This window comes from Dermacentor silvarum, chromosome 9, assembly GCF_013339745.2.
Source record: "Dermacentor silvarum isolate Dsil-2018 chromosome 9, BIME_Dsil_1.4, whole genome shotgun sequence".
Taxonomy (NCBI): Eukaryota; Metazoa; Arthropoda; class Arachnida; order Ixodida; family Ixodidae; genus Dermacentor; species Dermacentor silvarum.
Genome location: NC_051162.1, coordinates 133,248,163 through 133,263,760, shown reverse-complemented (window position 1 = coordinate 133,263,760; position 15,598 = coordinate 133,248,163). Strand labels below are relative to the sequence as shown.

The 15,598-nt window shown below is 45.3% G+C and overlaps 1 protein-coding gene across 1 annotated transcript in view; it reads right to left on the bottom strand.

The window, feature by feature from the left end:
• Window positions 1-4,671: 4,671 nt before the first annotated feature.
• Window positions 4,672-15,598, bottom strand: part of LOC119465006 (neurofilament medium polypeptide) — an 82,693-nt gene continuing 71,766 nt past the window's right edge. The window contains exons 5-9 of the mRNA XM_037725851.2: window positions 15,025-15,107; window positions 14,422-14,517; window positions 11,447-11,722; window positions 8,274-8,444; window positions 4,672-5,287 (exon numbers count right to left, since the gene is read on the bottom strand). Coding sequence (XP_037581779.2) covers window positions 4,672-5,287; window positions 8,274-8,444; window positions 11,447-11,722; window positions 14,422-14,507 — 1,149 coding nt within the window. The 5' untranslated portion in view covers window positions 14,508-14,517; window positions 15,025-15,107. The remainder of the gene's footprint in view (window positions 5,288-8,273; window positions 8,445-11,446; window positions 11,723-14,421; window positions 14,518-15,024; window positions 15,108-15,598) is intronic.

Here is a 15,598-nt window from a genome sequence, read left to right as displayed (position 1 = left end):
AAACGGTGACTCGTCCGATACGTACCGAAGGACCTATCTATGCGCAACGCGGGCCTAGAAATGCTAGTATGTTAGGCGTGGATATTGCCATAAAAAACAGCTTTTTTCTTTCTTTTTTTTATGACAAACCTATCGAAGCCACGCTGGTGCACTTAACCCCCAAGTGATTAGTCTCTGCCGCCTCTATTTTTCTTTTCATCTTGTTGGGGCACGTGCACTTAGAAACCACCCTGAAGTCTTGTAAAAGAGCCTTACAACCACAATCCCGGCATTGTCCTCCTACGTGCCCTTGCACTGTACTATGTACGTCGTTGTGTTCACGAAGCCTATTGTTTAGGCACTTGCCCGCCTGGCCTACGTACTATTTGCCACATGAAGCGGAATGCCGTAAAATACCACGGCGTACAAAAACAAACAAAACATTGAAGGTCACGCGTGCCACATGCTGTTTTTTTTTTGTGCTTTTTAACGCGATAGCGTAAAGGGCCCCATGTCACAGAAAATCGGGCGTCGGCGTCGGCGCAAGCGCCGGTGTCGTTGGCGGAAGGCGTTAGTGAACAAAAATTAAATTTCTCAAAGTGAAATTCGCCAGAAAATCGCAAAGTCCGACTTAACCAGAACCTATACAGACGGGATAGCGTCAGATTGTAATTTGAATATACGAGAAAAAAGCCTGATAAGCAGCCAGGGATCTTTGAATACTCTCGCGTTCCACTCTTAAAAGTTAAGCCCAAGCGTCCTCCAAATTTTTTTGCTATGTCTGAGACCCCCCATCCCCCCCCCCCCTTTTTTTTTTTCTCCCCTCTTTGCGGCGAGAAAAGGGTTCAGGCATTTTTCGCCGTGCGGCGCAAGTGCAACAAACAAAACATTGAAGGTCACGCGTGCCACATGCTGTTTTTTTTTTTGTGCTTTTTAACGCGATAGCGCAAAGGGCCCCATGTCACAGAAAGGACCAGACAGAAGGTGCATACACGATAGGCTTCGTACATAAAACTGTACAAGGGCACTTCGGAGTGTTGGTGTACGTTTTGCAGTTGCAAAAACAAACAAAACATTGAAGGATACGTAAGTTTAAACAAAAGAAATCAGTGTGTATGGAAGCGAAAATAATTTCTGTACCCGCCGTGGTTGCTCAGTGGCTATGGTGTTGGGCTGCTGAGCACGAGGTCGCGGGATCGAATCCCGGCCACGGCGGCCGCATTTCGATGGGGGCGAAATGCGAAAACACCCGTGTATTTAGATTTAGGTGCACGTTAAAGAACCCCAGGTGGTCCAAATTTCCGGAGTCCCCCACTACGGCGTGCCTCATAATCAGAACTGGTTTTGGCACGTAAAACCCTATAATTTTCAAATAATTTCTGAACAGCGTAAAACAGTGACAGTCACGCAAAACCAACATAAGTGTTGAACAAATAGCATAGCTATACTATGCGTGAGAATCAAACCGCTGCAACAGGAACACAATGCTGGAAATCAACCTATTATTCTCTTGTACAACTGTAATTACTCAACCTTCGAGACTAAATTATTTTGATAGTGACCGCAAAGTTTTTTGCCATATTTGTTTTTTAGCAGCACCAGATTCCTTATTTTACTGCATGGTAGCACAACAAATCTAGGCTGTAGGTAGCATGAACTGTAATATATGAATGAGATTGGCCGTTTGGACACATTGGTATTTAATAAGAACGAAGAAAGAAGTGCGAACTGAGTAAAAACATAAAAATGCCTATATTCTCACATTGTAGGATCTAAATATGTTTTTGGAGCACCTATTACTATACCATGCACTAAATGAACGTCACCTTCCGACCACGGAAGTGCGAGAAGAAACCAGTCGCTGTCAGAAATGTGCACTTTGCTAAAACCTCGTGCAGATGCCATGCAGTGTTTCGTTCTTCAATAAACTCTGGTCCTGACAAATGGACATTGCCTCGTATTGACGAGGTAGATTGAAACGCGAACCGGATGAAATTAGTGTACGCAATGCAGAGTGACTAAGGTCTGGCGACATTAAATGTGTCCAGTACGCGTGCTATAGCCGAGCGCAGCGGCGCGAAACGGCGCCTGTCCGCTGACACATATCACCTATCGGCAAATTCTTGAAAGTTGGTCCTCGGCATTGAAGACCCTCGCGTGGATTAATTTGGACAAGGAAGGGTGAGCTTAAGATATACGCATGTTTCTACGTTTAGGTTCAGAGGAACAGCTCACTTTATTTTATTTTATTTGTCATTAATTTAACGCCACTTACGTCCTTTGACATTTTCACCCGTCTCTGAGGCCGTGTAGCTTCCATTATATCAGAATCCGGAATGTCCGGAACTCGAGAAAAATTTTCAAAATGCTAGTTTGGGTTAGTTTCTGTGTTTGGTCGGTATATATGCGTACTGGAGCTTTCAACTACCTCGTAGTAACAAGTACGAGTCATGTGGCATTTGCAATGCACCTTGTCCATTTGTCATTAACAGAAATCTCCCTTTTTTATTACACTATAGGTTATCGTCCATATTTTTTATTTCTCTGTAAAACATACACATTTAGTGTATAGTCTTACTGTACTAGTGTATACCTGATTATGGAATTTATGTTATCTTGTTTGTACACTGAAATATATTTTATAAAGTAGTTTTCTCAATATCCTGTTCGTTTTCATGATGATGATGATGATTTATTGGCATCCCCTTTGAAACGGGGCGGCGACAAATAGTCACCTAGCCTGCTTGATTTAATCAGGTATACTATACATGTTCTTTATCTAGCATTTTTGTATACCTCTCATTATTATTTTTCTTTTTCACAAATTTACCTTGTACCGCTGCCTATGATTTTACGAGATCAGGTCGTATCCATCTTTTCCCTGCTTTTTTTCCACCAGTACTCTAATCGTCTCTTGCTGATCTCTACGGCTGATCTGTTTATGTTTCCTTTCACTTTAAACCCAAGCGCTTCTGGGAGTTGCACGTTACCTACGGTTCTCGCTGGGTGGATCCCGTCGCATTCCATTAGGATGTGCTGAGTGGTTTCTGGATGTTTACTGCAGCATGCACATGTCTCATCTAGTTCCAAATATTTGTTCCGATATGATTTCGTCCTTAGGCAACCGGCTCGAGCCTCAAATAGCAAGGCACTGCCCTTTGTGTTATCGTACAGATTTTCCCTTCTAATTTCTTTCTTCTCATTCTTGTAAATCTCCATTGTCCTTTTTGTTTCCATTCTTTGCATCCAATTCACGGTCTCTATTTCTCTCACTTTCTTCCTGATGACTCCTGGCTGTCTATTTACAGTTTCGATTATCCTGTACTTGGTTGTCAACTTCCTTGACCTCTTCCTCCATTCTGTGTCCACGCTTTTCATGCAGAGATACTTGTGCACTTTAGCCGCCCATTTATTTTCATCCATGTTCCTGAGCCTATTCTTCAAAACTAATTTTGCTCTGTGCTTCTCTGACTTCAAAAGAGGCCCAACCCATGTCACCCTGCACTGCCTCATTTGTGGTATTACCGTGGGCTCCCAAAGCCAACCGGCCTACTGATCTTTGGTTAACTTCCAAACCCGCCATCTTCCTCTATCTGTGTTCAAGTGGCACCTGGTGTTGGAAGCTTGACAAGCGACTTATCTCATCAGATTTCACCTCATCACCATGACAATCATGTATACTCATGTATTTTCAAACACATGCAAGAAATGGCTGAGGTTTAACCCTTGTAAACCTAGTTATCACGAGCGAAAGGTCTGTTTGGCTTGATTTCACAAAGACTATGCACACAGTGTTTCATTAATGCACGCTTATGCTCTTGGTAAGCTTCCCTATAACGTGCTAACCTGGCCTCCCTTTGCTCTGGTGTTTCAGCAGCCAACTTTGCCTTTGCTTGAGATTTCGCAGCCTGTCGTCTAGCTGTATCTACTGGATGCTTGGACGCAGCCTGTTGCTTGCGCAGAAGCGCACGCACAGACGGCCCGGCTGGCGCGCCATCCGTGGCGAGATTGAGCGACGAAGCGCCGGCGAAGCCGCCGTTAAACGCTCGTCTATAGCCACGTGTTGCCGCAGCGACGAGGCTCCGAGCGAGCGCAGCTGCAACGCCTCTCCGCAGCGGATCACGTGGCGTGACAACTGTCACACTTAGGGCCCATTGACACTTGCGACTAGGCGAGGTCGCGCGACCAAGTTGGTCGCAAAGCGTCCAGTCGCAAGTAGTCGCAAATGGTCGCTTTTCTCGAAATGCGACCGTTTCGGGCCAGTCGCTCACTGCTCGATTTTTCAGTCGCGCGACCACAGTCGCAGAACAGCTGAACCAATCAGATGCGAAGGAACAGGACGTCCGTATACGCAGACGCTTATTTTACGCGGCGATGACATTTCAAGCAGACGTGAACGGCATATCGGGATACATTTCGGTTTAGCGACTCGTCGGTCGCATTTGTAAGTGTGAACATCGTTCGTCTTGAGTAGTTTTCTGGTCGCCAGTCGCAATTGGTCGCGCGACCTCGCCTAGTCGCAAGTGTGAATGGGCCCTTACGCTCCGGTGGCTCGCGCTCCGGCGGCTCAAGGTCATTGCGACGCGATGAATGACCTTGCGAGACAGGGCGTAGTAGAGCTTTCGCTCTAATAAGTAATTATCACCGATTAGCTTCGTTCGTAGCCTCGTTATCGCATAGAAGAACACGGCCTTACTGCATTTCCTGGTCTGCAGACTTCAGAAGGTCCTTGATGACGTTGTCGAGCTCGACTGCCTGGTGAGTCTTGGAATCCTCCGTGAGTGTCGGATGTCCAGCGCCTGGAAGCGGCGAGGGTGGCACGCCCCGGACTTGCTTTTCTGCGATTCCTTTTCTCGTCTTTCCATCTGGAGCCACCGGACTTGATCGTTTGGTGGATGCTGGACGGACAATCGTTTGCTTAGCTGCGCGGTCTGCATTGCGCGGCGACGCCGGTATGTCCTTGTTCGGCGGCGACCGGCTGGATGGCGCTGCGCTGTTGAGTGCTAGAATCTTGGCTGCTGGAGAATTGGCTGCCCGACTCTCGACTGTCGGCCTTTTGTTTGTTGTATTCTTGGTGGTGGGACCCTTGTGGCTTGGACTTTTGGAGGTTGGAGTTTCGAATGCTTGCTTTTCGGGTGCTGGACTCTTGGGCACTGGACTATTGGCTGCTGGGCTTTTGACGGCTGGACTTCTGAGCGGTGTTCCAGTGGGCATTTTCGCTGTTCTGGCCCTCGGCTTTTTCGCAACTGCGGGTTTCGCGGATGCCACTGAGATGCCAATCTGCGGACTGGATTCCCCAAAACTGGTGCTAATAAGTGGGAAAAACATTGATGAAACTCGTTATTTATAGAGTAAAACTTGTAGATGCGGGAAATAGGAGTAGGCAAAGTACAGCAACGAAACCTTTACGAAAACGATTGTGCAGTAGGTGTCGTCAACTTGTGTCACGTAGTTTGAACAGCACGACTGAAGTGTTTAGATCTGTTCAGGGCAGATTTAGGTTGCAATACAGTTCACTGTAGTGCAGGACAATGTCGAAGGGCATAGCAGTGTGACCGAACATGATATATCTGTTAAGAAATTCGAGTAATAACATCGCTTTGGCATGCTTCGACGCCTGTACAAAACTTTTTTTTTGTCTAATGCATTTCAAAGCACGAATTAAACTATTATGTGTGAGCAACGGCTAACGGTCCACGAGGTTTCACGCTGAATGTTTCGAATCGATGAGTTTGACTCCTTTAGGTGCCTTATGAGATTAAGACCCCCTACTGGCTGGTACGAAGAACAGCATGTAGATGTCAATCTCTAAAGGCTGTTCTTTTGAACACTTCTGCAGCGGCATATCTTCGCACTAAGTAAACAAAAACTGTCCTAACGGGCAGTTTCTTCTATTAAAATGATTCCGCCAAGCAGCGTTAAAGTTTTACAATGTTTTAACTATTTGTTGGGACAAAAAAGGTTAAAACAGGGCGGGAGGGAGATTTCACAAGGAAACAAGGCGTACCTACCGCTGGCGACACTAGCTCAGGAGTAGATAAAGCTGGGCGAATTGGCAATGGTCATGGTTAAAGCTGACAGCACAAAGAAGGCGAAGACGAGCGTCACAACACAAGGACTTGCTATCACCAGAAAATTTATTGCTAAAATGAAGTTTACTATACGCATCTTAATGCGCATGCGCGGGCACGGCAACGAACTGACCATTGCAAGTGCACACACAGTTGCGGCAGAATTCGTCGTGAAGAAACATTTTGTTTCGCCAGCGAGATCATTTGAAGCGGGAAAAAATTGAAGCGTAGAACACACAAAAGCAAGCCCAAATTGTGAGTCAGCTTTCAATCGCCTCTCCAAGAAAAATAGTTTTCATTTTTAGATACTGCAAATCGGGTGTGGTCACTTGCCACACGGGCTTCGTATGCTTTCTTTAACACCTTTCACGTTTCTTTTATACTCGTTTTTTGATAACTGATCTAACAGCGATCCATTAACGTGTTCAATTCGTTGCCTTGCAGGTGCATGTACAGTAATATGTATCAAACCATTGTCCGCAATAAATTTGCAGATGGTCGCTCGCCTTCGTTTTCACCGTGGTGTTTGGTTTAACCATGACACCGTAGCTGTTTGATCCAATGCCGGACATGGGCCATTCGACAACACAGGGATACTGCCATTACCTATAGCGCTCACAACTACACATCGCATCAAATAAAGATCAGGTACTTTTGGTTCTTCAGTAGCATGCTACAGCTCCTAAACGACGCATTCACCGTTGCGACTGCACTGCGAGATATCTTCGGCAACACATTAAGGGACACCGAAAAGAAGCACTAAATCGGTTTAGACTGCGAAACTACTTTTTTTTTTTCAAATCTTGATTTGCGTTATCTTCAGGGTGAGAGGTTGATTACAAGAAAAGAAAAGAAAAGAAAGAGGACGAACCATATCGACAGCGCTGGCAAATCAACGAGACGTCACGGATTTCAAAGCATTTTTCGCAGTTGGGCCATTGTGACAAATCAAAAGTTGCCGAAACGTGTTCAGTACAATCCCTGACTCCTTTAGAATACAGTGTAATCTATTATTACCAATTAAAATAAAAGATGTGGCAGTTTCGCCCGAAAGGCGAAGTATCAATTGCGACAGCAAATTAGTAGAGAGCTATACGGAGTAGGGATAGTAGTTTTATCGACTTCATAAACTTGGACACATTCACTTACCAATTGAATTAACAAGCGTGGTGTCAGCGTGCACAAGCAAACATGGATAGATCACACTCAGACAACCACTGTGAAAACGCTGGCGCGAACGAGCACGGCCGCCGCAGCGAGCGAAGGTTCGTGCGGTCTATCGCTTCAACGGAAACTGAGCGGCGAAAGCACAGCGTATACAAAGGTCAGAACCGTCTGGAGATCGCTTTCAAGATACAGTGCGCGCGACAGCCTGCACCGGCGCGAAGTGCGCAGTTGTTAAAAAAGTAGAACTCGCCCCCCCCCCCTTCCCGCTTTCCTCCTTTCGCGTGGGAGATTGCGTCGCCAGTTCCCTTTGCCCCCGGTTGCAAGATACGCATTTGGTGCCGCAGCACAGCGTCGCCCCCCCCTCCCTCCCGCCCATACCCCCACGGCCTTTCGCGTGACGGAGGAAGTCGCGTTTGCTTTCCGCCGTGCATTCACTCTCCGTGAAAGCGCGCGTACCCCGCGCGCTTTCACTCGCACATACGGCGCGCGGCGACGATTTTATCGCCCTTGGACTTTATACGGAACTTCACGGTGGCGACGGCGACGCCGACGGCAGAAATCCGCTTGAAGTGTTCATATAATTGGCAATAAAATTAAAATCTATGGTGTAACAGACCTAGACATCGCAAAAATGCATGATGCCACAGCGAGCTGCTGCGGGAACTTCAACATGGCGTCACGACCCGCTTTTCATGCATAATTTTAGGGCGCAAACGTGACAGAGCGAGATACACAGACTATGGATCTCGCTCTGTGCCGCCAAAGGTCGCGCGGTAATACCATGTTTTATTATATTAGTAACCATAACTATAGCCCGTCTTACTTCATTGATTACCTGTTTTTCGCATTTTTTTTCTTTCTGGCTCACCAAGGGCCTTCTCATGGTAAGAGCGGCTTCTTTAACATTGTATAAAGGTAATTTACGCCTGCAGATTACCCTATCTTTCTCTTCAGTGTTCCTTTAATTGTGATGATTTCGGGGGCTAACGGTAACTCGGGCGCAACGCTTCACCGTGCTTAATCTGGTTCTGCGTGCACAAAGTGACTCGCCCTTACTCCAGCACTGGCGTTACACTGGCCGTGGCACTACCAGTCTTGTCCTCGACCATCTTGGCTACCATGGCCACGATGTCATCGTCGGGGTTGCAGACTGCCGGTGCCGTGATTGGCTGAAACGTGCTGGCTCGACGGAGCAATGCCCGGCTCTCCTCGTCCTTCAAAAATTCGCTGCAGGTGATGAGTTAACAGTTAAACCACGTGTTGCAATAAAACGCAAAGAATGGATCACGTATCCCTTGGTATAGCTGGAAGAAGGTGTGCTTCTGAGGTGACTTAGCCCCTTAAGATGCGCCAAACACGTTTGTGTACGCGACACGTTTTTTTGCAAATTCTGTCCACTGGTGGCAAGGAAACGACCTTTCACAAAGAGGTGCTTGGGGTAAATGGACCCTCCAGCATACTCAATGTCGCTCCATTTCGGCGTATAGCGCACTGAGTGCTGCTACAAGCGACAACTTTGCTGAATTCACTATCATGTTTGACGCTGTGCCCAACGCGGTGCGTTCAGTCAGCGATGGCGAAAAAATTGTTCTCCTTTCCTCAAAATGCCTGGAGACAATGACTAACATGTCCATGTGACTCAACCCACTGAATTTTTATATTAAAAAGAAAAACGCGGCATGAATGATAGCACGCTATAGATCGGCAATAAGTTACTCCATAATAATGTAGAAAATATATAAAGCTTCATCCAACTGCCTCGAATTTATTTCAATGTAGTCTACAGCTGCTTCTAATAAAATTATGCAACTTTGATACTTTTATCGGCAGTCCATCGTAATTTCTGAGTGAAAAGGCTGAATGATTAGAAAGACGACTGCGCGTATTACAAAGCAAACGCAAGTAGCTATATTCACCATCGGTGAGCATCAAAGCCATGTTGAACCAATATTGCAAAGAAAGCTTGCGGTTTCATGAAAGGCAGACGTGGTGATCTGTGCGGTTGCGCCAAAGCGCGTTGCAGTGTTTCGTATCCTTGGTGGACTGGCATAGCAGCCACTGGAAAGCACTGGATTACAGGGTGACATCGACGCCTTAACGTTGTCATAGGGTAACAAAAGTTTGCAACGCTCATCCGCTTATGCAGGGATTCCAAGCCGGGCTTGCGAATGGAGGAGGTCAGCGTGAAATACGAGAGGCCATTTAGCTAAGTTTGCAGCGCGTGCAACAGCGAAAAAGAAGGTTTCTAAAACCCTGGAACAGCGAATAAATCCCATTCTTTCGACTATCTAAGCATTAAACCTAAAATTGATTGATTGATGGACGATTATCCTTATAATCGTTTATTTCCCCCTAAATATCGACTGAAACGGACTTTTGGACCCCGTAAAAAGCCTTATTTCCGATAGTGTAGATATAAAGGAATACCGTGTAGTATTTTACGTTTGAAATGCGAGTAGATGCGCCAGGAAGTTCGTAAAAAATAGGCGTGTTTAATACGGTAACCGAAAAAGAACGAAAAAAAAAAACCAGCCTTCAATGCTCGTCGGACGTGACGCATGAATCAGAACGCGTAGCTCCTCTGCATCGCCTCCGAGATTGTGCGGCGCACGCGGCTGTCTGTTACACACTAAAGTATCTCAGAGGCGGTTGTGGAACTTAGGTCATATACGCTAACACGCGTCATTTGCTTATTTGCTATTTGAATGTTGCTAATGTTGCTAATAAAAAATAGACAATTACCGGCCTTGCAGCTTAGGTTGCTTCAATAGTATATAATACTCATCATCATCATCAGCCTATATTTTATGTCCACTGCAGGACGAAGGCCTCTCCCTGCGATCTCCAATTATCCCTGTCTTGCGCTAGCGTATTCCAACTTGCGCCTGCAAATTTCCTAACTTCATCATCCCATCTGGTTTTCTGCCGACCTCGACTGCGCTTCCCTTCTCTTGGTATCCATTCTGTAACCCTAATGGTCCACCGGTTATCCATCCTACGCATTACATGGCCTGCCCAGCTCCATTTCTTGCGCTTAATGTCAACTAGAATATCGGATGTCCCCGTTTGTTCTCTGATCCACACCGCTCTCTTCCTGTCTCTTAACTTTACTCCTAAGATTTTTCGTTCGATCGCTCTTTGTGCGGTCCTTAACTTGTTCTCGAGCTTCTTTGTTAACCTTCAAGTTTCTGCCCCATATGTTAGCACCGGTAGAATGCAATGATTGTACACTTCTCTTTTCAACGACAGTGGTAAGCTCCCAGTCAGGATTTGGCAATGCCTGCCGTATGCACTCCAACCCAATTTTATTCTTCTGTAAATTTCTTTCTCGTGATCAGGACCTAGGTAAACGTACTCCTTTACAGACTCTAGAGGCTGACTGGCGATCCTGAATTATTGTTCCCTTGCCAGGCTATTGAGAATTATCTTTGTCTTCTGCATATGCATCTTCAACCCTACCTCCCTCATGACTCCGATATAATACTCAGTTGTGACTAATTCAGTATGCAATTTTGATGCAGTGGGCATTTGGCCCCGACTTAGGTATTACATAAACGGGGAGCAGTAAATGAAAATAAAAATAAGCTTTTGGAACAAAAATAGGTGCTGTAAGAAATGTAGAGCAATAAACAAGCGAACACCAAAAACAACAGTGTTTCTACAGATGTTTTTCAACTAGTAGGGTGAAAGAGAGAAGCTCATGAGATCTAATCTTACCGATAGAACAATATGTACAGTATGTAGTCAGTAGCTTCATAAGTTTATTTTTTTTTTAACATCATGCTCAGTGACAGGTGGTTGTGGTAGACTGTTCCGGGCTTCGATGACGTTAGCAGGAATAATTTGTTAAACGCATTGCTTTACCATAAAGATGTTGAAGGATCATTGAGTCTAAGATGCGGCGAGATGGTAGTGTGGGTGGAATTGGTATTGAGCCATGCCGGTGAGGGATAGGAGCATGTAACACTGCTTGTTTAGAGGGTGGTGGCCTAAGACTGCAACGTACCAGGGCTTTTCGTCGGCACCCGTACTTAATAAATTTTGGCCCCGCGATGGCTGCGTGATATCCGCAGTAGGTAATGTCCAAATGCAAGCCCGAACAGTTGCTTCTGAGTTAGAGAAGCAGATCTCGAAGGCTATGCTTTTGCAGGCTTCGTGCACCGGGAGTGATTGCGGAGCCGGAAACACGTCGTGGCTGCCATGTTTGAGACACCACTTTTAGCGCTTACTCAACGATGATGTCGTCCTCGGTTCCCTTGTCCGGACCCCGCGGTAGCTGTTTCTCCGGCTTGGGTGATTCCACCAACCGCACCGTCTTCTTGGCTGTGACGTTAGGCACATTGGTGGCCTGAAGCTTGACTGCTTTCTTCGTCCGGGCCGCATCCTGCAGGATGATGACATCACGCAACAGCTTCTGTGCCCGATGTAGGTCCTCTGCAGACTCCCGCCCTTTCTTTTCCATAGCTGCCCGAAGTGCCTTGGCTTCAAGCTTGAGCACTGTCGCCCTGGTTGGGAGAGTTGCGGAACACATGGGAAAATTAATCTGCATATCAGCACGAGCACAACGCCACACCAGAAGCAGTATTCATCATCAGCCGAGTTTAAATCCACTAGAGGACGAAAAGCGTCTCTCGGTCATCTCCAATCACCCATGTCTTGCGTCACCAGGCTCTGTACGGCATACGCCTGCCAGTTTTCTATTATAATCCCCCAGCCTAATCACTTGCCTTCCTACTCTATATTTCTTTTGCTTTAGCATTTATTGCATTACTCCTACAAACCACTCGTTGTCAGCTCTATACAGATTACATTACCTGCCAGACTCCGCTTCTTCCTCTTTAATCAAAATTGGAATATCCCAGCTGAGCCCTCTCTAATCAATACCGCGATATCTTTGTCTCAGCGTTAAACCATCACTTTCCGTTTCCTCGCTCATTCTCTCGCAAAAATTATGCATACATGCCCTCTTGCATCTCAACAGTGCGTCTATTGAAGGAAACAAATGTCAACTGAATGGCAACTTACCATTTTCTATAATGACTTTTATAAGGGCTGCGCAGTCTTCTCAAGTTTCTTTATTTTCCAAGTTTCTGTCCCGCAGGTTAGCATTAGTAGAGTGCGCTTATTATGTGCGTGTTATACTTGGATGCTAAGCTGTTATCACAAGCGATTGTTACCTGAAGAGCAAACTGGTCATCTCTATATCACGGGATGATGGTAAATAAGATTTAGTATTATGGCTGATGGTATGTTGATCTCGAGCGATCCACTGTGAAGAGTTCGCGGCACATTTAGACAGCCACATTCCGGTCACCTACGGTCGTACTTTCAACATTGCACGAAAACTAATAAAAGTGAAAATTTGCAACATTGCAGAAAATCACCTTACTCCGCAACAAAAACACTAAGTTATTGTACGACTGACTGAAAGCTGAAAGCCCGGTCAAGATTAACAAAGCTGTACTATACTTGAAACCTTGAGGATATGAATACCAGTGCAGCCTAAAAGGGAGTTTCGGTTTAAGTTGGACGTGCTAAATTCAGTTCAAAGCATGCGAACACAAAATCGTATTCTCTCTATTCGGTTATATGTTGCTCTGAAAGAGATTAACATGTGCACTCAAAAATGACGCTTAACATGTGATGCTTGTCCACATTGAATACTGACATGTACAAATTAAAACTAAATTATGGGGTTTTACGTGCCAAAACCAGTTCTGATTATGAGGCACGCCGTAGTGGGGGACTCCAGAAATTTGGAACCATCCTGGGGTTCTTTAACGTGCACCTAAATCTAAGTACACGGGTGTTTTCGCATTTCGCCCCCATCGAAATGCGGCCGCCGTGGCCGGGATTCGATCCCGCGACCTCGTGCTCAGCAGCCCAACACCATAGCCACTGAGCAACCACGGCGGGGAATACTGACATGTACAGTTCCCACAATTGTGTATTCTTGTTGTGGTGTTATGGACATAGAAAACTTTGCGTCTGAGTTTCCTCTTTAATTTGGCGCTGATCTCGGACATTTGTAAAATACTTTCAAGTTTCTGGGAAGCCTAGCTCAAAACTGAGTGACCCACAGAACGTGAAGTTTCATTAAATGGCTTCAAATTCATGTCAAATTGGTTCACAGACTTTCTATATAACATGAGCGTCCCGCAGTTCTGTGTCTTTATTTCTTGAATGAATGAATGAATTAATTAATTAATGAAATTTATTCCACTCTTCACAAAAAGGAATAGAATAGCAGGCGAGAACCTAAACAGCTGCAGTTTGAGTGTGCCCGTGGGCTGACCAATTTGGCGAGAGAGCGCGCAGTAAAACATTAGGTTTCACTGATTAAATCACAAATCCACAAAACGAAGACACCTATAGCAGCAAATTGACAGAAAGCAAATATCGCAGATAAGAACGCAAGCTCTTCACAATAGCGTTTACAAAGGGCTTCTTAAACTCGACAACACTAATGCAAGTACACCGGCTTTACTTGTGCAATATTTATTCAAGGGAACAGGCATGAAACATTGTGAAGCTTGTCCACCATAATTTGTTCATTTACGAGGGACTGTCCATTCCTCTGCACTTCTTATTAGAGCAAGTCATTATGTTTAAGCGCAGCTAAATTTTTAAAGTGGCTGGCAGATACAGGTGGTGAAAAACTGAATATCTAGGAATACCGATTGCTCCACCAAGTACAGGAATATCCTTATATAGGCTACCCGCCGTGGTTGCTTAGTGGCTATGGTGTTGGGCTGCTAAGCACGAGGTCGCGGGATCGAATCCCGGCCACGGCGGCCGCATTTCGATGGGGGCGAAATGCGAAAACACCCGTGTACTTAGATTTAGGTGCACGTTAAAGAACCCCAGGTGGTCCGAATTTGCGGAGTCCCCCACTACTGCGTGCCTCATAATCAGTGGTTTTGGCACGTAAAACACCATAAATTTTTATTTAGCCTTATATAGGCTAGAAATAATTGACTTATCGAGGCAATGCAGCTAACATTAGTCACACCCGATTATTATATTTTGTACACTGTGAGTAGTTTATTGAAGTTAGTTTTTTTTAGGATGTTGTGCTTCAAACCAATTAACAGTACAGTCGAATGGGGAAATCGCGGTCGCCTGCCAGCCGAAGCTTGTTTTTGAGAGCTCTTGTGAGAGAAACCTGTACCCTCTGACACGTAACTACTGGACGAGGTCTTACTTGGAGCGTGAAATGACGGAGATGGCTGACAACTCCTGAACTGCCTCTGCGATGTCCTCCACCTTCCTCGTAGTCTCCTTCGCCATTGCCTTCGACCTTCGAAGTGACACGGAATCGCGTCAGTAAACAATTCCAAATTTCGTTAGCGTATTATATCATATTAGACTTCTCTGCTGTCTCGCTGAATGAGACCAGAGAATATTTACAGTTGTGTCAGCCGGAAATAGACGGCTTAGGAGTATCTAAACCAGATGAAGGTCACAAAGTGCACGTGGATCTAAAAGATTTACTTAAATATTTTTGCGAATAGTATTTCTGGAAAAACATATATCATATAGCCGTTGTGTTTGTGCGTTTCAAACACTCTGTGAGGCAATATTGTGCAGTATTTGCTATATATCTTTATTTTTTCGATGCAAGAAAAGAATTGTAAGTTTGACGTCTTAATAGTGCTTTGGTGCGAATTTCCTCAAATATAAATTTACTAACTTCCACATTACTTGGAGCAATACCACAAAAATAAAATGTTATCTTAGATATTTGCAAAATGGTTAGATTGATCTCAGCCAAATTAGCTGATATGTAGGAGGAGAATATACAAACCGTGGGACAGTCACGAATTCCCTTCACGCTGTCTTCAGCACCTGTAGACAGCGTCGCTTAGCTCGGCTTCAATGCTGGAATGTCTATTATGGAAAAAAAGTAAATAAAAAGAATTAAAGTCACCTTGTGTAGCTTCTATGTACATCCCATCATCGAAACTACTACTACCTTTATTCATGCGTGTACATAAGTATATCGCATTATAAAGCCCTGCTTCTATCATATGCTCTTCTGGTTTAGTATCGTGACCATCAAGGCGACCTTGCCGTAAAAGCCTAATTTCCCTGTTAGGTGAGCCCGCAACATTGAAACCAAAATACAATACCCTGGCCCACCATGTACGCACGCTCGCACGCACACGCAGACACACCGGAACGCACACAACTTTCTCTTGATTGCCAAGCGAGTATTCTTAAGGTTAGCATTTTCGCACTGGTCTAACCTGAAAATATTATTTTGTCAAACACAGTAATCGAAGCCTGCCATGACCCCCCGTAGGCGCAACTACAGGGTGTCCAAAAAGTAACTGTGCTGCGGATATGGGGGGCCTTAAAGCTTGAAGTCTTACTTATGG